Source organism: Perca flavescens, chromosome 4 (assembly GCF_004354835.1).
Source record: "Perca flavescens isolate YP-PL-M2 chromosome 4, PFLA_1.0, whole genome shotgun sequence".
NCBI lineage: Eukaryota > Metazoa > Chordata > Actinopteri > Perciformes > Percidae > Perca > Perca flavescens.
Genome location: NC_041334.1, coordinates 29,245,674 through 29,273,551, shown reverse-complemented (window position 1 = coordinate 29,273,551; position 27,878 = coordinate 29,245,674). Strand labels below are relative to the sequence as shown.

Sequence of the window (27,878 nt, the reverse complement as noted above, 5' to 3'; positions counted from 1 at the left end):
CCACCTAGCCCTATAACATGAGGAGCAAACACTGCTGGAGCATAATGCCTGTGCAACAAAAATACTGAGAATACTGCATTGCTGTTTCAGTGCAAGAAAAATAAGATGAGTGAAACATTGTTGGTATGGCAGGCGTACCAAATTGGGGGGAGGTGGGGGGGTGATGATGATGATGATGATGGACAGACTGACAGAGAGGGGAAAGATGAATGATGTTGTTTTGGTCAGACAAGGAGGAGGGGTGGGGGCTGATGTCGTCCCTCACCTGCAATGCAGTGCTGGGCTACATCACCCAATCATCCCCCAGCTGTCAGTGAAGGGGGCCGGGCCAGCGGCTCACGACAGCCAAGGAGAGTTCTCGGTCAGAGAGAGGGAGAGAGAGAGAGAGAGAGAGGGAGAAAAAGTGAGCGAGAGATTCCGCGAGCGTGCTCCAGGACTCAGCCTCAGTGTTCAGCCCGCAGCAAAGCCTGCACGATTCTCCTCTTCTTCCTCTCCTCTCTGCACTTGTCTTCCCACCACTCTTTCCTCTTCTTTCCCCTCTTCTCATTCTGCTTGCAGACTCCCCCCACCCCTTCCTCTACAATCTCTGCTTTTTCAGTCATCAGCACTGATCGCTTCCTCCACTCTACTTTTCGCTCTCCATCCCTCTCCTTTTTTTTTTTTTTTTTTTTTCTCGTGGCGGATGGAGTGAAAGGGTTTCTTTTAAGAACTCCACTCTTCTGTCCTCCCTCCATCACGTCCCATGGGCATCCGTGCATCTTGCAGGTAAGAGGTGTGTGTGCGTGTGCAGGCGGGTCAACCATAGGCCGTTTGAGGTTGTCTTGAAACAGCTCCAGGTGTTTTGAGTGTTGCAGAAGTCCTTGAAGTATCCTGCGTTTTGTTCATGGTTGTTGTTGTTGTCTGGCCGTCAGGGGGCATTAAACTGTCTCTGTCCATCTGTCGTACCGCAGTGATTTAAAAAAAACTAGAATGCACGATCTGGAAAGGCACAATCGTCTACTGTCTTAAATTTGAGAATGCTTGTGTTGGGTTCGAAATGTCATTTTTTTATGTCATGCATATTTGCTAAACATTTCTCCCTTATACAGTATACATATATCTCTCATTGACATTTTCCCTGTAACCTCTACCATTCTCTCCCTCCATCTCTTTCTACTCCCTACTTAACTAAAAATAGTGTTGTTTTTGCCAGCTAGGCCATAATTAGATTTAGTCCTAGGATCAAAGGTCCATGTGTCAAGTTTTTTTTTTTTTTTTTTTTTTTAAACTTAATCCTATATCGTCCTTAATATCACAATATTCTTGACCAAATACCTCGATATCAATATTGCGGCGATATTCTTGGGTTGACAATTGGTACTCTAACAAAATATCTTCACACTTCGATTTTTCGGCGCCACCCCGACACACAACGGCAGCTAGCATCAGCCGATACCAATGTGATTGTTCATTGTAGTTATCATTATTCTAAAGCAGGGGGTATTCAATAACATTTAAAGAGGTCCAGTTACTAAAATTACCTTCCAACAAAGGTCCAAACCACATAATGTCTAAATTGCGTCCAATTTGTGTCATTGTGGCCACCAGGCCAGTGGCAACCCCTGTCCCAATAACGCCAAAACCTCCATAAACTGCAGCAACGGCACCACTGTGAGTCCATGATCGAGGCAACCATCTGTGGTTAGTTCATGTCTGTAACAGCAGGACAGTCAAGTGTGTTATCTAAACTACTAAAGTCAGTTTAAACGTTGTCGGCACAGTAACAAACTGGCTCGATAGTGAACAACACGCTAACATGCGGATGGATTCGGTGTTGTTTTTAGCTCGACCAGAGACTATCTGGTTAAAACAGATCGCCAATGTCGTTTTGCTCTCATTGTTTTCCTTGAAGTTTGCTGGAAGTGATGTAATGTAGCGTTTTGCTGTATGTGGAGTGAGCATTGTGCAGGACTCGGTTTAAAAAAATATCCTTTTAAATCCTACTTTACTTTTAAGGAAATAACAGGAGTAACAGGCGAACCAGCTTTAAAAGTGTTCAATTTGGGTCTGGATATAACGTCACTCAGTCTGGGTCACCAATTAGTGATGCCTGCTCCAAATCTTGTGTGTCTTTGAGTATTTGAGACTAGAGCTGTCAGTCTTCCTCTATAATACCATTCAAATTTCATTTTTTATATTAGAATAATATTCAAATATTTAATGCTCTAACTTTTTGTTCATCAGACGTGACATGAGAAGAGGGAGATTAGCTAACGTTAGCCAACCTATTTATAAAAATCACATTTGAATAGTATTGATTTTTTTTTACTATTCGAATTATATTCAACTTTCGGAATTCGTTCCAACAGCCCTATTTGAGACACAGAAAGCATGAGAGGGAAGCAAAGGGAATAACGGATGAGCGTAGACCAACCTAACAAATGTTTAAATATATTTGTGCCTGCGAGTAAATGAATACATGTAGTGATGTTTCGCCTTCGCCACACAGTGTGTTTGGAGGCCTCACATTTTTTAAAGTAAATGTGATATATTTAAAGGTGCCATAGGTAGGATTGAATGCGTGTGCATGAGCAGTGATTGACATGCAGTTAGACCTTAAAATTAAAAAAAATTCAGAGTGCCCACTCCAGTGACACCTTTTCTTTTTGAGAGAAAAATCTCCCAGCAGATGGGTGAATATGTAGAAGTATAATCACAGAATGAATAATATTCAAAATCTTTTAGTCTCAGCTTTTTCTCCTAGGAGGATGCCTCCTACACGCTACTCATATATGAGCCAGGCATATATCATCAGGCCAGTATTATTGGTTCATATTTGGAATGTTGCAGATATATCAGATATACTGTAGTGATATTAGCAGATATGCAAGCACAAGTTGGCTGTTAATATATTTTGTACTCTTTGAAGTTGAGTGTCTGCACCAAAAACCCTGAATTGGTTGAACTCAGTTATTTCCTGACAAAAATATAATGGTAACCTAATTCATTAAATAATCCCTGCACCTCTGACTTTAACTCAACATCGTTAATTGCCTTTCCCTCCCTCAGGAATGGTAACAAACAGTTGAGTTCTGCAGGCGGCTAAGCATAACACAGCTTTGTGCGCATGTTTTAGCAATGATGCATCCAAAATGGTCCTGCTCAGACTTAAGACAATGAACTGATTAGCTAGGAATGCTAATCCTAATGACCTTTTAACATCACAACAGAGTACACTCAACCAAAGCAATCACCTCTATGAAAAAAAAATACATATAGGTTGCTTTGCCTGGCCAAAAGCACATGGCACATTACTTTAAGCATGCTCATTTTGAATACACAGTTGCAGATGAAATATAACTTTTTACCTAGTCGATGCATGCTTAGATTTGCCTTTGTGTGCTATCAGTTTTGCAATCAGTTGATACAACTTTTCTGAAGTAAAAAAGAATTGTAAATTCAATTCAATTTTATTTATAGTATCAAATAAGAGAGTTATCTCGAGACACTTTACAGATAGAGTAGGTCTAGACCACACTCTATAATTTACAAAGCCCCAACAATTACAGTAATCCCCACAAGAGCAAGCATTAGCAGTGGCTATTGCGACAGTGGCAAGGAAAAACTCCCTTTTAGGAAGAAACCTCGGCAGACCCAGCCTCTTGGTAGGCGGTGTCTGACGGGGCCGGTTGGGGGTGTGATGGCGATAATAGTCGCATTAAAGATAGTGGAACGGTGACTTTGAAGGTAGTTGTTGTAGTTGATGTCACAGCAGGACGTTGCGGGATGAAACGTGGCGCTGCAGAGCATGGGTGGGTGCAGCAGGATGCGGCCGGGCGTTGAAGGGAATCGCAGAGCATAGCTCTGCGAAGAAGAAACATAAGGACTCCGGGGAGTAAACTCCCCAGAGCTAGGTTAGTAACAAGCAGTTCTGGGACAGGATGCATATAAAAGGAAACAAATGAAAACATTGAGAGGCTGTACTGGCCTGCCTCCCTCTACTCTCACTATATTATTGATTATATGATCAATAAATCTGATGACTACGAAGAGAAGCAGGTGGGCCGGGTTAGGCAGACGCTGCAACTCCTCACTTCTTAACTATAAGCTTTATCAAAGAGGAGAGTTTTCAGTTTATTCTTAAATGAGGTGATGGTGTCTGCCCCCCTAACCCAGACTGGGAGCTGGTTCTACAGGAAAGGAGCCTGGTAGCTGAAGGCTCTGGCCCATTCTACTTTTGGAGACTCTAGGAACCACAAGTAACTCTGCATTCTGCGAGCGCAGTGCTCTAGTGGGACAATAAGGTACTAAGAGCTGTTCTAGATAGGATGGTGCTTGACCATTTAGGGCTTTGTAGGTCAGGAGAAGGACTTTAAAGTCAATCCTGAGTTTCACAGGAAGCCAATGCAGAGTAGCTAAAACAGGAGAAATATGATCTCTTTTCTTAGTTCTCGTCAGAACACGTGCTGCAGCATTCTGGATCAGCTGGAGAGTCTTAAGGGACTTATTTGAGCAACCTGACAGTAGGGAATTACAATAGTCCAGCCTGGAAGTAACGAATGCATGGATTAGTTTTTCAGCATCGTTTTGAGACAGGATATTCCTAATTTTGGCAATGTTACGAAGATGAAAAAAGGCTGTTCTCGATGATTGTTTTAGATGGGCGTTAAAGGATATATCCTGATCAAAAATAACTCCTAGATTTTTGACAGTAGTGCTGGAGGCCAGGACAACACCATCCAGAGTAGCTATATCTTTAGATAATGAAGTTTGGAGGTGTTTAGGGCCCAGCACAATAACTTCATTTTTTTTTTACAGTTTAACATCAGAAAATTATAGCTCATCCAGGATTTTATATCTTTAATACATGTTTGAAGTTTAGCTAACTGACTTGTTTCGTCTGGTTTGATTGATAAGTATAATTGGGTGTCGTCCGCATAGCAGTGATAGTTAATGGAGTGTTTCCTAATGATATTACCAAGAGGAAGCATATATAAGGAGAATAAAATTGGTCCAAGCACTGAGCCTTGTGGAACGCCATGTTTAACTTACTCGTACTTAGAGGATTTATCATTAACATTAACAAATTGAGATCGATCAGAGAAATAAGACTTAAACCAGCTTAGTGCAATTCCTTTTAATTCCGACTAAGTGTTCTAATCTCTGTAACAGGATTGTATGGTCAATAGTGTCAAAAGCAGCACTAAGATCTAATAAAACAAGTATGGAGACAAGTCCTTTGTCTGCCACAGTTAGAACGTCGTTAGTAATTTTCACCAGTGCCGTCTCTGTGCTATGATTCTTTCTAAATCCTGATTGAAAGTCTTCAAATAAGCTGTTGCTATGGAGAAAATCACATAACTGATTAGCAACTACTTTCTCAAGGATCTTGGAGAGAAAGGGAAGGTTAGATATAGGTCTATAGTTTGCTAAGACCTCAGGATCGAGGGTGGTTTTTTTCAGAAGAGGTTTTATCACAGCTACTTTAAATGACTGCGGTACATGACCTGTTAATAGAAAAAATATTGATCATATCTAGTAGAGAGGTGTTAACCACGGGTAATGCTTCTTTGAGTAGCCTCGTTGGGATGGGGTCTAAGAGACAGGTAGATGGCTTTGCTGAAGATACCTTTACCATTAGTTGTTGAAGGTCTATAGGATAAAAACACTCTAAGTATATGTCAGGTCTAGTCGTTCTTTCTAGCAGTCCTGCGTTGAAAGGTGAACCATTAGAAGTTGAGGGCAAAAGGTGATGAATTTTATCTCTAATTGTTATAATTTTATCATTAAAGAAGCTCATGAAGTCATCACTACTCAGAGCTAGAGGAATAGATGGCTCAGTAGAGCTGTGACTATCTGTCAGCCTGGCTACAGTGCTGAAAAGAAACCTTGGGTTGTTCTTGTTTTCTTCTATTAATGATGAGTAATAGTCTGATCTGGCATGTCTGAGGGCTGTCCTATAGGTTTTCAGACTGTCTTGCCAGTCCAAACGAGACTCTTCCATTTTGGTGGAGCGCCATTTACTTTCAAGTTTTCGCGAGTTTTGCTTTAATTTACGAGTTTGGGAGTTATACCAAGGTGCTAGTTTCCTTTGCTTCATCTTCTTCTTTTTGAGTGGCGCAACAGAGTCTAAAGTAGTCCGTAGGCAGGCCGTAATACCATCTACACAATTGTCGATTTGAGAGGGACTAAAGTTTACATAAAGGTCCTCTGTTGTATTAAAACAAGGTAATGCGTTTAGTGCTGTTGGAATGTCTTCCTTAAATTTAGCTATAGCACTGTCAGATAGGCATCTAGTATAGTAGCTTTTATCTAATTTCGTATAATCGGGTATTAAGAATTTGAAAGTAATTAAGAAGTGGTCTGATAATAAAGGATTTTGCGGGAATACTAATACATCTTCAATTTTGATACCATATGCCAGCACAAGGTCGAGGGTGTGGTAACAGTGCGTGGCCTCATGCACACTCTGACTGAAGCCAATAGAATCTAGTAGTGAGTTGAAGGCAGTAGTAAGGCTATTGCTGTCAACGTCCACATGGATATTAAAATCACCTACAATAAGTACTTTGTCTGATTTAAGGACTACACATGATAAAAACTCTGAGAATTCAGATAAAAATTCAGAATACGGACCTGGAGCTCGGTACACAACAACAAATATAATTGGCTGTACTGATTTCCGTGTTGGATGTTGAAGATTAAGAACAAGGCTTTCAAAAGAGTTATAATTTAGTTTAGGTTTAGGATTAATTAACAGGCTTGAATCAAATATGGCTGAAACTCCCCCTCCTCGGCCTGAGCCTCTAGGAATTTGAGTATTAATGTGACTGGGAGGAGTCGCTTCATTTAGACTAATATTCTTCATGGCCCAGCCAGGTTTCAGTAAGACAGAATAGATCAATTTGATTATCAGATATCAATTCATTTGTTAGTACTGTTTTAGAAGACAGAGATCTGATATTTAGTAATCCACATCTAATTTTCCTATCCTTTTCTATCATTGCAGTGGTAGTTTTAATTCCAATTAGGTTGTTAAGTATTGCCCCTCTCTTGGTTACCTTTGATTTAACTGATCTTAGTCGAGGAACAGACACAGTCTCATTTTCTTTTGGGACAGGCTGTGGCTTGCGTGAACTGAATGCTAAATTGACTATGTTTGCAGTCAACTTCTTATTACTTGGGGGCTTCACACTTTGTATGGTCTGTTGTTGATTATAATTGGAATAGTACTAGTACTACATGTTACTGGAATAGCACTAGTACTACATGTTACTGGAATAATACTAGTACTACATGTTATCCTGCAGAAAACATTTTCAGATTCATCCACTTGTATAGTGCTATCAGTGTGGTCGTTATGTTGTCAGATAGCATCCTGGCTCCGTGTCGGTTTGGGTGGAGACCATCATGCTTCAGGAGGTTGGCACTTTAAAAGGCACTTTACTCTGCATTCATGCCAAAATGTTCTACACCGTCTTTATTAATGCACAGTGGATTGGAGTAGATCCTGAAATTAGCACCTGATATGTACTGAATGGGTTTTTAATTGGGAATCGAGAATCAAATTGTGACTACAAGAATCTGAAATGAGTGCTTAGAAAAATTCAAATAAGAGATTTTGTATGTAAAACCACAGTCTGTTTATTTGAAATGGTGTGAAGAAAAACAATGTTGTTTGTGAAGTAAACCTCTGTCTGCACTGCAATGCAGAGAAAATGATTTGTTGCTGGGAGCTGTTAGCTGTTCTTACCTCCACAGTGCACCATGAGCTCTGCAGTAATACAGTGAGGCAGCATAAGGACTTGTGATTTTTAAAATCACAAGTTTGAGGTGAACAAAAAGTTGTTTGTTTTAGGCATTGCAAGGCATTGTAAAACTAGGGTTGGTTACCGAACGTCGATACTTTTATTGCACGGAAAAAAAGATTCCAATCCTATGAGTATCGAAGAATTATTTATTATTCGGTGCCAAATTTCGGTTCCAAAAGCGCGTAAGCACAGGCTTATCTGTCCTCTCTGCATATTGACACAGAGCAGAGCTCCGACCACACACACACACACACACACACACACGCACACGCACACGGAGAGGTGCGGACGGAGTAAACTGTCTGCAGTTTTGTTGAAGTCACAGAGAGTCACGGTTGGTTTCAAGTGTAGTTACAGTTTTTCAAAACTTCACGCAGACAGCGTTTGCTGCGATATGATATTAATGGCGAGCCGAAAACAAACGCGGTGCTGTTGACTTTACACTTCCTCTTAGAAAAGCAGGCAGAACGGTGGTTTCTCTGCCCTGATGACTGACTGACAGGCGGAGCTTGCAAAGCAAGGCACTTTTAAATAATGTTATTCTGAGTGAGCAGTTTTACCAGAATTCTTTAATTCTGATAACCGTTTTTTGATTCACAATTAAAGTGGAAAATAAAAGCTCTGTGTTTAATGTATTTTTGTTAATGTTGAAATGGATTTTAAAACATATGGTATCGAAAAAAGTATCGTTAGGAACCGGCATCGAAACTGAGGTATCGAAATTAGCACCGGATCGAAAGATTTTGAACGATACCCAGCTCTATGTAAAACAGTGTTTCCCACAGATTAGAAAGCAATTTGTGGCGAGGGGGTGTCTCCCCGTGTCACTTACTGCCAAGAAACTTCTGAGCAAATCTCTGGTGAACACAAGATTTAAAGTGGTGCTTTTGCATGATTCTTTGTGGAGAAACTTGGTCTTACAGATCTGTCGGTTAAATCAACTAATCAATTAGTCGACAAATTCATATGACTGTTTTAGTCGGCTAAGAACTTCTTATATCTAGGCCAGCCCTAGTTGCTAATTGGTTGAAGAGTGTTGACTAAATTCATTGGTGATTGATGACATGTTTGTTACTCTGTGGTTTGGATTCAGTGGGGGACAGTGAGTGTGCAGTCTCTTCTTTCAGCACCATGGACAGCACCAAGAGAATAGTTGGTATAACAAACCAAAATCTGTTTCGTGAAACAAAACAAAAAAAAAAAAAAAAAAAAAAAAAAAGTAATTTACTTAATAGATAACTAAACAAAGAAGAAATGATGCGTGAACATAATTTGACTGTGTGTCCCTCATGGCATGCTTTAATAACGAACTTAGGGAGCATATGCAGTGTTCCCAGTGAATAGATTGGGAAGCTGGATGCTCTCCTCCGGAGCACTGGACGTGGTTACCACCAGGCACCGTTACCATCTGCAGGGGCCTCTTGTTTTACTTGTTTGACTTCTAACTTGAGTCCTGTGTGTGATTATTTACATGGACACAAACATGGTCTCTGTTACTCTCCAATGAGCTGTCCTAGTATATGAACAACTTAATAATTCATTCCACTTTGTTCAGATTCACACAACATGCACATTTAAGCATTGTGCAATCATCAGTTATTCAACAAAACAATTAATCTTTAATAATATTAGGTCTTGGTCGAAGAAGTCCTGTACTTCCTACTCAGCCATTGGTACTTATTGTGTAGCAGACTGACAGTACAGATTATTGAGCTTTAAAATGCACTTTTTCTTCACTTCTGTCAAATTGACACTATCGTATTCATCCACGCTGTTTTAAATTAATTCAAATTCCACTCCAGAAATGCGCTTTTAATGTGCGTCTCAAGTGTGGGGGTGTGTGTGTGTGTGTGGGGGGGGGGGGGGGGGTACCATTCATCCAATTTTCCAAAGGCACATTCTCTTTACTAATCTGATATTATTTTAAAAGGCTAACTGAGGAAACATTGGAGAACCGTTTTGCAATTATTTAAGGACATTATGTAATCTGAAAACTGCTGCCCTGATTAAAAAAAAAAACATGTAGCTGATCTCAGGTGTGTGTGTGTGTGTGTGTGTGTGTGTGTGTGTGTGTGTGTGTGTGTGTGTGTGTGTGTGTGTGTGTGTGTGTGTGTGTGTGTGTGTGTGTGTGTGTGTGTGTGTGTGTGTGTGTGTGTGTGTGTGTGATACACAGTACAGGCCAAAAGTTTGGACACACCTTCTCATTCGATGTGTTTCTTTATTTTCATGACTATTTACATTGTAGATTCTCACTGAAGGCCTCAAAACTATGAATGAACACATTCATACAACACATTATGTACTTAACAAAAAAGTGTGAAATAACTGAAAACATGTCTTATATTTTATATTCTTCAAAGTAGCCACCCTTTGCTTTTTTATTAATAAGGGAAAAAATTCCACTAATTAACCCTGACAAAGCACACCTGTGAAGTGAAAACCATTTCAGGTGACTACCTCATGAAGCTCATTGAGAGAACACCAAGGGTTTGCAGAGTTATCAAAAAAGCAAAGGATGGCTACTTTGAAGAATCTAAAATATAAGACATGTTTACAGTTATTTCACACTTTTTTGTTAAGTACATAATTCCACATGTGTTCATTCATAGTTTTGATGCCTTCAGTGAGAATCTACAATGTAAATAGTCATGAAAATAAAGAAACACATCGAATGAGAAGGTGTGTCCAAACTTTTGGCCTGTACTGTATATCATTAGTATATATGCTTAAATGCTCTACAATCAGGGGGAGAAGTGTTAAATGTACAAGTGTTCTTTTACTGAGTCCACTTTTTGCTCTTTTAGTGCAAGCTCCCATTTTTAGTAATTGCTAACATGAGTTTTAATTCTCAACATAGAAGAGGATGTCAGTTGAAAAAATTGATTAAAGATTTTCTGCAGTTGTACTCTTGAAGTTGCTTGAAATATCTTAACATGACAACACAACAAGGAATAAGTGCCTTTAACTTGATTTTGAGATGTTTATGCCTATACATTGTTGCTTTAATTACTGTATATTAGCTTTTATTTTCTGCCTTTTATTGATTCTAGCTGCTTTCTTCTCTGTCCCTTTGTGCTTACATGACTGTTCTATCTTGTCGCTGAAATATTAAACAGGCTCTGATCTTTGTTTACTTGTACTTTTGGTGAAATAATCCACTATATTACTTTTTTGTGGGTGACCAACACTGTAAGCATTTTTATTAAATGTCTTGCCTGAAAATAAGATATTATGGAAACTACACTTCCATTTCTCTCTGAGCCAATCTGACGAGGTCTTTTACCCCTTTTCATTCTCCCTCCCTTTGCACTTCCTCCATGTCTTTTATGTTCCTGTCTGTCTTTTCAATGTCTTCTGTCCCTTACCGCCCCCCCTCTCTCCGTTTGTCGTCCTCACTCAGACCAGAACCTCACGGTCGTGGAGGCGGTTCTCAGCCGGGCCAGGCAGACTCTCCACTCCCAGAGCAGGACGAGGAGATCCTGGGCTCTGATGACGATGAGCAGGAGGACCCCAACGATTACTGCAGGGGTGTGTGTGTGTGTGTGTGTGTGTGTGTGTGTGTGTGTGTGTGTGTGTGTGTGTGTGTGTGTGTGTGTGTGTGTGTGTGTGTGTGTGTGTGTGTGTGTGTGTGTGTGTGTGTGTGTGTGTGTGTGTGTGTGTGTGTGTGTGTGAACATAGTATTAGTACATAAGGTTGCAAAATTCCGTGAATTTTCAGAGTTGGAAACTTTCCATGGGAATAAACAGAAATTAATGGGAATAAACTGAATATTTTTAATATTGCTTGTTATAATACTGTTAGTCTATAACAGGGAACTTAAATGGAGTTGGGGAAAAAAAACCATCTTGCAGCATAATCTTGGTTAAAACAACCTGATTTAATGCAACTTCAGTTGAATGTCTTTACTATATTTGTCAATGACATGCACGCACGCAGTAATCGGCATAGGCTACTACATACTTGCCAACATTTACTTATTTTTTTTGGGGGGTAATACATAACCCATTGCTATGTGTGTTAATTCTATAGCCCACTTGTTGTTGATAGGCTGGAAACAATAGACAGCGCTGATGGTTAGCTTAGCACACATATAACCATAACCATAGTAAATCAAAGGCAGCATGCTAGCTACCTTCATATGTTAAGCTAAAGGACAATGGTTTGGGCTACTACTTAACCTACTGCAGGGCTATTGAGGCCACACCCACTGCACAGATCATTTCTAAAATCCAACATTCTACAGCAGATTGAAGAACGATTGAAGACAGTACTGCATTTGAGCCCAAGGACTACATCCCATCCAAATTCCCATAATTTCCATTAATTCCCATTTCCCCAAGTTTCCAAATTGGAAAGTTTCGTGTGTGTGTGTGTGTGTGTGTGTGTGTGTGTGTGTGTGTGTGTGTGTGTGTGTGTGTGTGTGTGTGTGTGTGTGTGTGTGTGTGTGTGTGTGTGTACACTCAACATACAATAATAGAACAACATGGTTTGAGTGTATCTTCATCTTTCTTTGGTCAGGTGGATATCACCATGTGAAGATTGGAGATCTGTTCCACGGGAGATACCATGTGATCCGTAAGCTGGGCTGGGGGCATTTCTCCACTGTGTGGCTGGCCTGGGACATCCAGTAAGTTTTGAAACTGTCGGGAGCTCTTAACAGTGGCTATGGAGTGCTGTGTGCAGAAGTATGTAATGGTCGACCGTGAGGGACAGGAATTTTCGCCATGATGCTGCCTATATATGTGATATTTATAGAGTATATGCTGTTTCTGTAACCCTGAGCAGCACATATTGAGTATCATGGGCCTATAATAAATCATGGTTATAGGCTCTATTAAAGGCCTGGTGCCTTTTTTAGTTTTAATAATGTTGTTGGACATTATTAGAAGTTTTATGGATATATGCATGAGAGGTTTAATGTTACTGTAATTGTTGTTATTTGGTTTTGATGAGTTAAATCGCTAATTTTGTGTGTGTGTTTTTCAGGGAGAAGCGCTTTGTGGCCATGAAGGTTGTAAAAAGTGCTGAACATTACACAGAGACAGCTCTGGATGAGATCAAGCTGCTCAAATCTGTAAGGCACCCAGTCACCATCAGTCACCATGACATGAATGTTTTCACTCCAGTGATTCCAGTGCCCACAACGTGTGTGTGTGTGTCTGTTCCAGGTGAGAAACACAGATCCCAGTGACCCCAGCAGAGAGAGAGTGGTGCAGCTTCTAGACGACTTCAAAATCTCTGGCATAAATGGCACTCGTATCCTTTGTTGTTAACTTTCATGTGTTTGTAAAATACAGAACTCACTTTGCCCTACATCTAATCAGACTGGCTGAGTATGAATGATCGATAAAGCAATACAGACAATATCATTGTCCACGTTTGATCAAGTTTCAGGTGGTTGTTTGCATGTTTATAAGATGAACTGTGAATGGTGCATACTGACCAGTTTTCTGACTGTGTCAGCCAAAAGATTATAGAATGTTTTTCCGGTGCTATAGTTCGATGAAGGAAGGGAACAGTGCAACAACAGCAATTTAAATGCTTGACATTCTTCTATGTTGTCTTCCCTTCCGCTGCTGTCTCAGTGTGATGGCTTGGATATACTGATTACACTCATTCCAGGCCAAATAGCTACTTTAGTGTTCAACATCCAAGGTTAAGACTGCATCACCTCAGACCAGACATTAATTTAGTGTTTGAAGGCCACATTTGTCTGCATTACTTTTAAAGATGAACATATCTTAGCCAGAGCTCTACCATAATTATTGAGTTTGAATGCTAACAGCAGTGACAAGATGCAATTTCAGTGCCAGTCATTTGGCAATATAAAGTCTCCAGCAATTTCATTACACCCCCAGATTCACACTGCCCTGCTAATCGGGGTTCACAGATGTTCATCTGACGTTGGCTAGCTGTGTGCTTTGGCACGCCTTGAAGCGTCCCAGTCCCCAATGCACCAACACTGGCTCCATCCCTGTCTCTCGCACGCCACCCAGTCTACAGCTGTGCCCTCAGGCCCAGACATCCTCAGACATCCTCTGGATGTTTGTGGTGTATACTGAAAGATTTTTCAAAACCTAGAAAGGTCATTGAAGTCCAAGTATGTACCTAGGAAAGGGCAATTATATGTGTGTGTGTGTGTGTGTGTGTGTGTGTGTGTGTGTGGAAAGACTCATTGACATAATTTTATCTACGTTTATTTGTTGTCAAATCAGTGTCGAGCTCAGCTGGTACAAGTTTGTGTACTTTCCCTCAGAGAAAATGGAAAACATCTGCCGTTTGATCAATAGAAATGTGTAGTTATGTTTATATGTATGATATTATAAATTGCATTGGCTTAGGTCCAGTGTAGATTTGAGAAGTTCTTCTATTAGTCCTTGACCTTGTATTTCTTCAGATGTGTGCATGGTATTTGAGGTGCTGGGTTATCACCTTCTGAAGTGGATCATCAAGTCGAATTACCAAGGCCTCCCCCTGCCCTGTGTTAAAAGCATCATACGACAGGTACTGTACAGCTCAATTTGTCTTTTAAAATATCCCTGATCTCTTGTTATCTTTATTAACAGGATTTTTTTTTTTTTTTTTTTCCTGTTTTGGCAAAAAGAAAACAAATAGTGTGTCTTCCTGAGACAGTTACCAGTTCTTTACAAATCAGGAGACACATCAGAAGTATTTGAGTTATTCATGTTTAAGATTGGTCGAGAATTATGTATTTTACCGTTCTCAGTGAACAACATTCACCTTTACTACCTAACATCCTTCATTTTGACACTCTTGACTTTTCTGCACTGCAGGTTCTGCAGGGTTTGGACTACCTTCACACCAAGTGTAAGATCATCCACACAGACATCAAACCGGAGAACATCCTGCTGACCGTCAACGAGCCCTACATCAAGAAAATGGCGGCTGAAGCTACGCAGTGGCAGAAGACTGGCGCGGCACCTCCCTCGGGTTCTGCAGGTCACAGCCTTTCTTTTCCTCAGCACTCCACTAAGCAACTTCTGTGGTTTGATGGGCATGTTGCTGAGACAACGGGGAATTTGCTGTTAAGATTCATCAGCAGGTCCAGTGCCTTTCACTGTTTGACTGACGTGTTACTTATTTGGTGTGATTGGTGTTCCGTAACTGATACTACTTAAGCAGGACATATCATTGATTAGGTGTATTAGTTTTTAATTGGACTCAGTTTTACGATTGCATTGTAAAGAGGCGAAAACCGGCAATAAATTTGGAAGATTTTCCAGCACTGTTAATAATGAATAATAAAATAATAATCCTCGTGTCTGTCTGTGTGTGTGTGTGTCTGTGTCTGTCTGTCTGTGTCTGTCTGTCTATGTGTCTGTCTGTCTTTGTGTTTCTGTCTCTGTGTCTGAGACGTGAAAAACTATGAAGTTTATGAAGTTTCTAATAAAAAAAGGAGCGCTAAGCCGTGTGTCAGTATGAGTCACCAGTGGATTGGTTATGGAAATTACCGTCTTGTTCAGAGGAGTGTGTGACTCCTGCTGAGCCTTGTGCCGCTGCAGAGGCAGTCTATTAGTACAGCTTGGTGTGAATCAACTCAGCAACCCGCTCAGAATACTAATTATAGAGAGGCGAAGGATATGCCACATATGTTGTTCACTAATGCAATCCTCTGATTTTTCTTGTTCCCTACAGTGAGTACAGCCCCAGTACCCAAACCAGTAAGTTATTTTTATTTTTTATTTTTACCAGATTTAGTCATCTGAGGACCTCGGAACAGAATACAAGTAAAGTCAGGATACAAATTAGATTTGATCCTCTCCTCTTGTTCTCTTTCCCAAGATGGCCAAAATGTCAAAGAACAAAAAGAAGAAGATGAAGAAGAAGCAGAGGAAGCAGGCAGAGATGCTGGAGAAGAGGATCCAGGAGATGGAGGGAGGAGCAGCTGAAGGAGAAGAGGAGGAGGAGGAGGATGAGGAGACGACAACAGAGACCGCCAATGATACAACTTCCACAGCCACCCTCTCCATGTCTGCCACGCTGCAAGACATTGCTAACCATACTATCACAGGTAAGTGAGACTGAGATGGAGGACAGCGGATAACCTTTTAGGTTAAAATGTTTATGGTTTTTATAAAATCTGAATAGATGGGATGTCCAATGGCATGTGGCATCTGGATTAAGCGCCAGGCAGTTATAGGTCATTTATTGGCAGTGTCAAGAGCTAAAGAATACACACTGTGTGTTTCACCACAGACTCAACTCCTGATGAGCAACCCCAGCAGATACCAGAGGTAAATGAGCGGAGAGAGAATGCGGCCGAGGAGGAGAATGGGATGGAGGTGAACTGCAATGGCCACGCTTCCACACCGGAGAGGGAGACCCATCTCGAGGCACAAGGGACCAAGCAGACGACAGAGGAGCAGGAGGACCAACAGAACGCAAACCAGCCAGAGAGTAACACTGAGACCCAGGGCTCATTAAGTAACAAAGAAGAGCAACAGACCTGTAACGGTTCACTCGGGGCCTCGGCCCTGCTGCCGCTCCCTGCCTCTCTCGGCCCAGACTCTGTCACGGTGGAGCTGAAGGAGGGAGACGAGGAGGAGGAGGAGAAGAAGAAGGAGGATAAGATGGACACTCAGGGGGAGACCAAAAGAGGGGATGAAGAAGTGGACAGCCAGGATGGTTAGTTAAACTTGTTCACACACTGTATGATGATGCATTATATAAATTATGTGTCTTCTGGTTTCAGCAATTTAATGAAGCCATATGAAGCTTGTAGTGAGTATTTCATATTGAGTATGCTGTGGTGTTCTGGATATGAAATCACTTTAAAATGAAAATATGTTGGATGTTTCGTACATCATTTTATACAGCTGTGTGTGTGTGTGTAAACCGTTTTGTTGTGGAATATACAGTACATTTTCACACTTCTCATATCACATTTAACACCACGTGATTGTCAAATAGCACATTAGCGCACGAGTATTACAATGAGAAAAAAACAACTTCACAATAGTTTGAACTGGAGTGGCACAGTAGGCGTGGGCGGAACCGTTTTCAGTTAGAGCTGGAAATGAGCAGACTGCATCAGTGCTAGTTAGGCTAATGCATATGAATTATCCCGGCACATCACTAACAACCTCTGATAAGCAATTACCTAGAGGATACACTGCAATGTGAGGCATAATAAAGCTACATGCTACAGTAGCAGCCTCCACTCTTGAGTTTGAATGTGGCAACAAAATGCAAACCCAGACTTTGGGTTAAAAAGGTTTGTCATATTTATTATGATCCTGGGAGTGTTCTTCTCAATTGTTGGAAGGACCCAGTGCAGTTATGAGCTTTCTGCCATCTTAGATTGTCTCGGTCGTCTCCCGTGTTTCTAAATGTTTCTCGCCATTCTTCCCCCTGCTTCACTACGTCACCCTCCTCTGTCCCTGTCTCCCTCTCCTCTCTTTAACAGGAGCATCAGGCAACATGTTAGTAAACCCCTTGGACCCTCTTAACGCTGACAAGCTGCAGGTTAAAATTGCTGACCTCGGCAACGCCTGCTGGGTGGTGAGTGCAGATTTACATTAGAGCTTTTTATTATTCAATGAGGGACTCTTATTGCACACTTGAAGGGTTTGTTGGCAGACAAGTTTACCTGTGCTTTTAAATCCGACCTTTTTTTTTAAAATCTTTGTAAACACCGGGCTCAATTATTCCCCTCTTCTTCTCGCAGAACAAACATTTCACAGACGACATCCAGACGCGGCAGTATCGTTCTCTGGAGGTGCTGACAGGAGCCGGCTACAGTACACCAGCAGACATCTGGAGCACAGCCTGCATGGTAAAACACACGCAGTCCCAAACACTCAGAGCACCTGCACAGCTATGAGCAGTTGTCAATGTCGTTAACATTGGCTGAAAAGATCAACTAAATAGAAACTTATTTTAACTCTGTAAAGTTCCAGTGTGTAACGTGTTTAGTTGTTCATTATCAAAATCTGTGTAGCCCGTTCACAAACTTGTCCTTTTTCATGAATATTTACCACCACCATCAATTCCAAGTATTCATTTTGGCTTGACATTTTACATTTACACTTGCATGAACTGGGGTAAACGCTCCATATTCATAACCTGACTCAGATGTCACATGGATTGCTTCACATTTGCTTGGCATATCCATCTGGGAACTTTCCTTTGGAGAACTTTTGGGAAGGAGTGAAAATACTGGTTAGCTGATCGGATAAACCATCTGTCTATCACCACCTATGTTGGTGATAGACGGGCCAAATCAACCAATCGGATCAAACTCTTGCCGAAACCAGTCGGGAGAAGAGCAAAATCATCTTTTCCTCATAGAAAAGCTTCCAGTGCCGTTTTTTGATCTTCTTTCAATGAAGGAATACTTTCTAATTTGGATAAAACTTGCGCGATAGCTACGCTCATCTCATCCGTGGAAGCTGCCGTGTTGTTCAGACTGAACGGTCGCTTCTCGTTGCGTCACACCTACACCCGCCTCAAAACCAACGCTGATTGGTCGGTCGTTTGGCGAACGGCTCGAAATTTTCTCTATCTCAAGATGCCAGACTGATCTGCGAGTGGAAAACTGGAGCTCGCGAGATCAGGACGGTCTCACGAGGCTACCATATTCATGCGCCATCTTGAAATACGTTAGCCGGTAAGGGACATACAGGACATACTGCGGCGCCTTTTGCGTTTTCGCTGTCACATGATAAACTCACAGGTGCTGCTAATGGGTATCGTAGCTTCCCGGCCCCGGCAAGTTGGAAGAAGGAAACATGGAGGACCACACGTATTCAAAATCCAGATTTCAGGAACAGGAGTCGTCTTCTTCGCCCAGAAAAAGAAAAAGGATATTGAAAAGAGCAAGATGCCGGCTTTTTGTAGCGCGAGAGTTGATTGCGATATACGATCTCAACGCTAGATGGGAGAAGTTCCCACACATTGGACCTTTAAGCCTCTAGAGTTTTTATCGTGATCAAGCACAGTTTTATTTGTAATCAATATTTGTTACCATATTTGAACACTGTGTGTGTGTGTGTGTGTGTGTGTGTGTGTGTGTGTGTGTGTGTGTGTGTGTGTGTGTGTGTGTGTGTGTGTGTGTGTGTGTGTGTGTGTGTGTGTGTCCTTCAGAACATACAAACATGTTATCCTACGCCATAAAACATTTGCAAAGCCTTTTTTTTAATGTTTTGGTGACAGCACTGACACACACTCGCATGCTTTAAGATAAAGGAAAACAACAGAAGTCAGGGAGTCCAGATCTTGACCTCATTGACCACACTAATGATTATATGCATTTGATTAAAGCCATCCATCTACCAGTTATTGAGTTAATGTGTGTGTTTTTCTCTTCAGGCCTTTGAGCTCGCTACTGGAGATTATCTGTTTGAACCCCACTCTGGAGAAGACTACTCCAGAGATGAAGGTCAGTGTCTGCCTCCCCTGAGACGCCAGGCTTTAACTATTAGATTGTTTATATTCGACAAGGCACGCTGCGATGAGTGTGAATGCCAGGTTCACATGGGAAGTTGTAGCCTTAGGCCGGTTAAACACTGCCTGCGTGGCGTGAGCGTGGCGTTTTTGTTGCGTGTCAGCTGCGTGGATTTTTCTGTCTTTACACACCAGAACCGTGTCTGACGCGGTGCTGCTGCTGCTAGCCTTGTCTGGACACATGTATGTTTCCCATTGATAAAATGAAATACCATGTTAAACATAAATATATACTGATTTGATTACAGGAAAGGCAACGTCGGCAGTGTTGACGGCGAAATAGGCTGCAGAATATTTCGTTCTGTATTGACAGTTGCAATTTTTTTTTTTTAATTACATTTATATATCTGCATTTATATCAAAACCTAGAGTCGTTCAAACATCATGTCATTTATTATTACGTATTTGTGTCTAAATGACACAAACATCTTTTCCTATTATATTTTGCCTGGAAACACTTCCAACACGCTTGCTTGTCGCGTGAAAAATAGGCGTTGGTTCTATTTCTAGCAGGCGCACATTTTCGAGAGGTGCGTGTCACGCAGGCAGTGCGTAAGCTCTAACCTGTTAACATGGGAGCGTACACGCTCACATGACGCAGCCGGTGTGTAACCGGCCTTAATGGTGTACATTTCTACATGTCTCCAGTATTTCAGACTTTACTTAAAACGGTTCTGTTTTCCTGAGTGCTTTATCAGCTGTTTGTGTGTTTCTCTGCCTTCCTGTAGATCACATAGCGCTGATCATTGAGCTGCTTGGTAAAGTTCCTCGGAAGCTGATCTTGGCAGGCAAATACTCCAAGGAGTTTTTCACCAAGAAAGGTAAACACGCCACCGGCTGTCTGCTGTAGCTAAATCCAGTTCATCCTTTTAAAATATGCTCAGGTATTTGGTGCAGAAGTTTCTATTTCAGACGGCCACCTGACGGCTCAAGGGATCAGCCATCTGCTCGGTTTGTGGGCAGAACTTGCTAATTACATTTTTATAGCAGCTATTTCCAGTTCATAGAGTGCAGTGGATTTATGGCTACCAAAAACACACATTATTTGTATCAAACCATAATTGCGCACCCTATATTTTCTCCCAGGCGACCTGCGTCACATCACCAGGCTGAAGCCGTGGGGTTTATGCGACGTGTTGGTAGAAAAGTACGAGTGGTCCAAAGACGAGGCCCACACCTTCAGCACGTTCCTGCTGCCCATGCTGGACCTTGTGCCCGAAAGGAGGGCCACCGCGGCCCAGTGCCTCTCCCATCCATGGCTCACATCCTAGAGGACCGGCATGCACACCTCCACCCTCATATTGTGAAAGGATACATTAGGTTTGAAGTTCCTGGGCTTGAAAACATAGAGTAAACTAACACATTAACGTCTGCAAGACCCTGTGACTGCATCGTGCTGGCATCCTCCTGTCATGGCTCAGAGGCTTCCCACACACACTTTCATGAGTACGATAAAAAGAGACTGCTACTGAGTCTTTGACCTGTTTTGGTTTACACTGTGGGGATAGAGTGAACTTGTGGTCTTCTTCCTATATGAATGGCTCTTTTTCTAATGGCTGTATAGGACTTATTGACCTTGCTCTTGTTTCTTTTCCCGACTCCAGCTCTTTCTCTGCAGCACCTCATTCTCTGTATTTTTAGTTCTAGATAATGGACTGAAAAAGAAGGTTGCCCTTGTCTACAAATGCAGAAGAAGATAGGATGTTGACAAAAACATAAAGATTGCCATCAAAACCCACATACTGTTATCGTTAAGGTCAATAATAAGCCAAATATTTCTTTGCTAGTCATGTTAGCCGTTCCAGCTTTTATGCCTTAGGCTGTCAAATGTGTGCAAAGTGCCCCGAATTATTAATGCTAACCGCCACAATGAAAGACTAGTAATGTTCTTAGCGCCGTCAAGTTGGCTTTATCCTAAACATCTTTTGTACATTTGTATACAGGTGGAACTACATGATCAGAAAGCATAAATGTCAAGGTCTGGAGACTGAGAGACTCACTATTTTTCTGGAAAACGAAACTCTAATCTTTAAATTTTTCAGCATTGTTGTCTTTTTAAAAAGCACTTGTATACACAAAATGATGTGAAAAACGTTCAGATTCCTTTCCTACTTCATGCACGAGTGGACAACTTTGTGCCGTTTCATACCTGGATCACTTCTTGCATGTTAAGAAAGGCTTCATACGTTTCCCACATTTACGGTCAAATCAAACTATATGTGGATCCACGTCCAGTGTGCAGTGCACCAAAGAGTCAGCCTCTAGTCTCCCTCGATGCAGCAAAAAGCTTTGCACAGATTCTGACTGTCAACAATGTAAGGTGAAGGCACAAGCTGAAAGGTTTGAGCTTTCTTTTTTTCTTTTACTTTCTAGAAATTCCTTGAATGTTGAGGTGATTTCCAGTTGTATTAACTGAAACTTCAAGTGTTTCCACTGTATATGGAGGTGTGTTGGATTTGAAAATGGATTGTACCAAAAACAAATGCTGTAATAATGCTTTGAATCCCCTCAAAACCATTTTGCTCGTTTTTATACAGTCTCCTCTCCTTCTGTTCATGTCTCCGCTCTTCATTTGATTGTTAATTTTTTTCTGTAGGTAATAAATAAACATTTTTCAAAACCTTACTAGATTGTATTTTCCTCATAAGTCACCACTGCAGTGTCTCCATTCTCTGACATATAAATAGGTAAATCCCCAAAGATTCTGTATTAAAACACATCATTAACCTAATTCATCATCAGGACCTCCAGAGGGCAGGTACAGTAGAGTGGGATCAGATTTTATTTTCAGTGAGTACTAACTGATCTGGAAGCATATTTTATTAGGATGTCTAACCAAAATCTCTCCAAATGCTCCTTAAATACATCACTCTTATTAGTTTGCATGTCAAATGATGAACACCTGTTTTGTGATAAAATGTGACCTGTTTAGATAAACACTTTCTGGCACTGAAATAAACAGCGTCACTTAGGGCAGTCTGCTTAGCATTTATGACAACTCTGTCTCCAAAGTAACAAGGAGCTGCTCAGCTCAGCATGTTCATTCACTTGTTTTAGTCCAAAATACAATAGCAATCCGCTACAAATCCTAAACTCTGAGTGGGAGGTGGACAGTGACTCTTCCCATGTTTTTAAAGTCTGTTGATTAGCTGGCACAATTTCAAGGACAGAATGTAGTACTTCTTGTAGTTATTTTTTTTTTTTTCGATTTTAATTATGTCCTGAAGCCTTGGAATACATATAAATCCTTCGAGTCGGCAGTGCTCCTCGTAAAGCCTCGTCCATCTCTTCCCTCAGTTGTCCACGGGGGGCCTAGGCGTTATCTGTAATTGAGGAAAAAAAAACATTACTTAAAAGAGATGTACTGTAATTGTCCATTCAGACGCTGACCTAGATATGTCAGTAGCTCAGCTGGATTTTAACACCTACTATACAATAAGACAGAGTCGAATTGGCCTTGACCAATTGCCACTTTGCTCATTTGAAAGCCATGATGTCTCTCTCTCTCATGAGTGGGCCAAATTCTCTGGGTGGGCAAAGCAGAGAAAGGGGAGGTAACCTTGCTCCTTATGACCTCATAAGGAGAAGATTCCAGATCGGCCCATCTGAGCTTTCATTTTCTCAAAGGCAGAGCAGGATACCCAGGGCTCGGTTTACACCTATCGCCATTTCTAGTCCCTGGAGGACCATAGGCAGGCTGGGGGAACGCATATTAATGTTAAAAAACCTCATAAAGTGAAATTGTCATGCTATGGGACCTTTAAGATATTTCACTGAATAAGTGAAAACTTTGACCTGCTGGTGTCGGAGGATGACCAAAGTCAGTAGTATCCATCCTCTGGGAACCATGCTTGTCTGTACAAAGTTTCATGGCAATCCACTCAATAGTTGCTGAGATATTTCAGTTCGCACCAAAGCGGTGGACTGGACAACATTGCCATCCATTTTTTTTTTTCTCCGTTTAACCCGACTTCAGTGATTCATCACTTATACGGAGAGTGAAATTTCGAGGCAGCCCAGCCTCTGCTCAACCTCTTTCCATTTTCCATCCAGCTCTCAACACTTACACCAGACCCTCTGAAGCCTTTAACCTTCCCCTTGGCCCTTGCTAGCTCCCTGTTATCCACCCTTTATCCTTCCTCTTGCATCTTTGCCTCACAATTAAAACTTTCTCTTGTTCTTCTCTCCAGCTAAATATCCTCGTCCAGGAGGTGTCTTCCTCTCCCAGCCCACCGTTTTTTCTTCACTCTGGTACCTTTCTCCTCCACCTGGAAGTCCTCTGGCAGAAGCTTGTCCTGCCGGTTGCCCAGGCTGAAGGCCAGGAAGGACAGGACTAGCGAGTCCATAATGCTGATGATGGCCAGGATGTAGGCCCAGCGCACCGTGCAGTTGCCCAGGGTGTATTTGTCGGTCCGCTGGCCACACATGCGCTTCACCTCGTCCGAGTCCCAGCCGTCAGGATAGATCATACAGCCAATCACCATGCATGTGCCTAAGAGAGGGGAGGCAAAGGACGAGGAATTTTGGTTTTTAAATCAGGTACTTCAACATCAACAGTCACTCTTAGCCATTTATTCGAATGCACAAACTCTGGCGTATTTTGATGTGGGAAACCTTTGGAATGTTAGATTTACAAATTGTACATTTACTCAAGTACAAATTTGAGATACTTTCTTTTCACGCCACTTTGTAATCTACTTAAATGCTGCACCTTTTATTGCACATTTATCTGACCGCTTTAGTACTACTATTACTACTTTTTAACAAATTAAGATTTTTGCATGCAAAACATACGAAGAGCTTATGAAACCAACTTCCCAACAGTACATACAAATAGAGCCTAAACAATTAACTGGCAACCATTTAGTCATTTTACATGTAAAAATGCCAAACATTTCATGGTTCCAACTTCTCAGATGTAAGGATTTACTGCTCTTCCTTTTAATAATTTCAATTTATCTTTTATGAATTAAGGGGTTTGGACTGTTGATTGGACAAAACAGACATTGTGCAGGTGTCAATTTTGGTTCTGGGTAATTGTGATGGCATTTCTCACTATTTTCAGAAGGTTTAGAAACCAAACAATCAATCAATCAATTACAGTAATTGAGAAAATAATCAGCAGATTAATCCATAACAAATAATCATTAGTTTGCATTCCTATATAAACAGTTAAAAGTTAGCTTCTCCTCAACCAACAATAACAGTAAAATACTGCTTACACATTAATGCATGAGCAAACCACCTTCTCCACCTCCAATGCTGAAACAAAAAGACAGCAACACACACACACGTTGCCTAGCAACTGCCGAGCATCTCATCTTCAGAAAGATGATCTTGTTCATCCATTATTGACTCTGCAGAAAGACAGCCGCCCTCGTGCCGTCTCACCTCAGCATGTAGAGCCACGTGAACTATCAGGTGACGAGGTGAAACGTTAGCACACGAACGCACACTTTCACTTTCTCAAACTTCTCATGCTCAATTTTCTCAAGTCTCTTCCCTAATTTCAAGATAAATAATTGTTAAACTGCAACTTCTCATCAGCTTTTGTTTTACATTTCCCCCTCACTCACATTGTTTCAGTCGCTAGTGTGACGCCCTCACATATTGAGTTGGTCCTGAATAAGTCTCATCAAATATCCTTCCACTTAGGCTAATTTAGGGAAATAATTTATTAGTAGTAAAGTAAACAAAGTAAACCTTTCAGACTAATTTAGAGGCTTGGGTAGCTTCTGTGTGAGTAATATGCAAACATAGATGTAACTAATTCAGAGGCCTGAATAGATTAAAAAAAAGGCATATTGTGTATGTGTGTACAGACATAAAAAGTATGGCATTCATTGGCACACACACACACACACACACACACACACACACACACACACACACACACACACACACACACACACACACACACACACACACAGGTGTAAAATAGGAAGAGGAGAAAGTGTAACAGCACACCTCCAGGTTAATCTCATTACAGGTTTGTCCTTTCACTTGCAGCTACATCTGTTCCCAAGCTGCTTCATGTTTCAAAAACAGAATCATGTTCCACTTCTATCAGTGTGTGCGTCTGGTAAAGGAAACTACTGAAGATGATGAGATGATGTTGCACTGCAGTTGCCAGCTTAAATCTTTTTATTTTTATTTTTTTTAGACGTGGTCTTTCTCTTTCTATTTTACTCTCCCGACTATTTTACAAGACATAGCTTTTATTCTGTTTCTGTATGAGGCCTGAACATTCTCATCTTTTCTCTCTGTATAAAAAGGGGCTTGAAATTAATGGGGCCAGCTTATAACTTCCTGCAATTAGTGGGGCCAAGTGTCCTGAGATCTGGTGTGGTTTACTGTTCTGTCTTTCTACCCAGTGGTGGAACGAAAGTACGTACACCGAGTATTTCCATTTCATGCTGCTTTAAACTTCAACTCCACCACATTTCAGAGGGAAATCTTGGACTTTTTACTCCACAGCGTTTTTTTTTTTCTTTTCAGATGGGAATTTCAAAAAACTAATGTGTTTTAAGACAATACATTGTTAAGGAATAATAATTTTACTTGTGAAAAAGTATTTCTACAGTGTGGGATTTGCAATGTAGGTCTGAACACCAATGTTTCCATTCATATTCACATTGATGTGGCATTGCTCATTTGTCAGTTAGAACCAGTAAGGTTTTCCTGTTTATGTCTGTAAAGTTTGACTGATAGAGAGCTGATTGAACAACTCCTTTTAAACTTAGAAACTGATATTAGTTTGGATCCATGGTGTGGGGGTAAAATTAAGCACAATACCAACGCTGGAAGTGTTAAACTAATGTGGTATGAGACAGTCCTCACTAGTGTGCTGGGTGTGCAGACATGAACATAAACTTAGGAATATACCCAGACACTGATGCATAGGCGTAGTTTATAGGGGGGGATGGGGGGATACAACTCCTCCAATAATTAAAACTGACCAGTGCAACCCACCCCAACAACCTATTATAATTTTCTTTACATAAATAAAAGACATTTGCACCATAAATTGCTGCAGAAAAGGCACAAATTGTTGCAGGAAAAAAAAATCACCAGAATGCAGGAAATTAAGTGTTTGACATTCAAAATGTCAATTTTGCTCAAAAGTGGGGATCTCAACCCCCCACCCCCCTATGTTGAACCCCAAATTATGCCCTTACACTGATGCAACCCATACTTTGTAAGAATACTTTGTAACAAGTACACAGTTGATGTATTTTTGTATATTTTTGTACTGAGCTCTGTTTTGTATATTACATATTAAATACAGCCTACAAGATCGAATAGCCTACTGTAGGATTATAATGCTAATGTAATAGGCTCTATGTAAAACTAAATGTATGTTTGTATATGACTCCTATTAACTGCCAGGAACTCTTTTGTAGAAACGTCTACGTGTGCAGCTACAAACTGGCAACCCTGGTGCTCACTGGAGGCCAGCTGCATCCACGCGCAGATCTTGTAGACGCTCCCCGCGTTGCAGAAGAAGAAGAGGCTGAAGCAGACGATGCTGCCCACCACCAGCAGCATGGAGATCCCCACGAAGAACATGGCCGTCTTGAAGGCGCCGGACGGGATGGAGCCGAAGTCCAGCGCGCTCCCTTTGCAGGTGAGCTCCGACGTGAGCGCGTTCCCGATGCAGTAGTGGAAGAGGCCGAAATATCCGGCCTGCGGCGTGTTGACGCTGTCCCCGATCCAGTATGGCTGGATGAACACCACCACGGTGATTACGGAGAACGTGATGGTGAAAACCGTCCACAGCACGCCCACGGCCCGAGCGTTACGCACGTAGTTGGTGTGGTAGATTTTAGCGGCCTCCTGAGCCGGGAGCATGGCGACAGGGAGGGCTTCTTAAATGTCTCTTGGATGGTCTAAAAAGAGGAGATAAATATTCTTCTTCTTGGATTTTCTTTCTTCTATTTAAACCTGTTAGAATGAACAGGAGCCGCCTTTAGTTTCCCGGATCAATTGTGACCGTATGTATGTTAAAGACGTTTATCTGCTGATAACTTCACATTACACATGTCACCACAAGTCATTAGTCTCCAAAGTGTTTCCTCTCCAGGTAAGGCTGCGGGTCTCAGGTAGGCCTAATGAATGATTTATGGTTAAAGGATCCGCAGAATAGAGTAACACACGTGGCAAGCAAGGCAAGTCTCCTTTTACTCTTAAGGGCATAGGCCGTAATCACTTTCCTTTATTTGACTTCATTCATTTTTTTAGTTTAGGCTACATAAAATATTCGTTCAGATAAGAAACAATCATACAGATGCACAGTAACTCAGCCACGCATTGGGATCAGACCTACTTCTAGTTTCATGTTTTAATGTGTATGTTTTAAACATTGTGGAGGTTAATATTTTAATTGTGTCAAGACTTAACTTGTGTTGACTTAGGGTCAAATTGACCCGTTTTGAATTTTTGTTTTATATCAGAAAATATGGGATGTAGAAATAAGTGCTGAAAATGTGTAGAAGAAAAATTTTACAATTTAAAACGTTAAACGTTTTTTTTTTTTTTTTTTTTTTTTTTTTTCCAAGGTTGATGGGAAGACAACACAAGAGTTAAAACGCACATGTAATTGTTCCTCCTGTCCATAATGAG

The 27,878-nt window shown here is 41.2% G+C and overlaps 2 protein-coding genes across 2 annotated transcripts in view; one reads left to right on the top strand and one right to left on the bottom strand.

Moving 5' to 3' along the window:
* The window catches only part of srpk1b (SRSF protein kinase 1b), a 32,227-nt gene extending 10,346 nt beyond the window's left edge, over positions 1 to 21,881 (top strand). Inside the window, exons 3-16 of the mRNA XM_028576219.1 lie at positions 11,191 to 11,318; positions 12,309 to 12,417; positions 12,777 to 12,864; positions 12,959 to 13,046; positions 14,188 to 14,294; positions 14,585 to 14,750; positions 15,447 to 15,472; positions 15,594 to 15,822; positions 16,008 to 16,436; positions 17,218 to 17,312; positions 17,479 to 17,586; positions 19,122 to 19,191; positions 19,985 to 20,077; positions 20,343 to 21,881. Coding sequence (XP_028432020.1) covers positions 11,191 to 11,318; positions 12,309 to 12,417; positions 12,777 to 12,864; positions 12,959 to 13,046; positions 14,188 to 14,294; positions 14,585 to 14,750; positions 15,447 to 15,472; positions 15,594 to 15,822; positions 16,008 to 16,436; positions 17,218 to 17,312; positions 17,479 to 17,586; positions 19,122 to 19,191; positions 19,985 to 20,077; positions 20,343 to 20,527 — 1,921 coding nt within the window. The 3' untranslated portion in view covers positions 20,528 to 21,881. The remainder of the gene's footprint in view (positions 1 to 11,190; positions 11,319 to 12,308; positions 12,418 to 12,776; positions 12,865 to 12,958; positions 13,047 to 14,187; positions 14,295 to 14,584; positions 14,751 to 15,446; positions 15,473 to 15,593; positions 15,823 to 16,007; positions 16,437 to 17,217; positions 17,313 to 17,478; positions 17,587 to 19,121; positions 19,192 to 19,984; positions 20,078 to 20,342) is intronic.
* A 216-nt stretch (positions 21,882 to 22,097) lies between these two features.
* On the bottom strand, positions 22,098 to 27,466 carry lhfpl5a (LHFPL tetraspan subfamily member 5a). The gene is made up of 3 exons (XM_028576240.1): positions 26,705 to 27,466; positions 23,512 to 23,748; positions 22,098 to 22,579 (listed from the first exon to the last, which is right to left on the bottom strand). The coding sequence occupies exons 1-3, from the start codon at positions 27,105 to 27,107 to the stop codon at positions 22,569 to 22,571; spliced, it is 651 nt and encodes a 216-aa protein (XP_028432041.1). The 5' UTR covers positions 27,108 to 27,466; the 3' UTR covers positions 22,098 to 22,568.
* Positions 27,467 to 27,878: the final 412 nt, after the last annotated feature.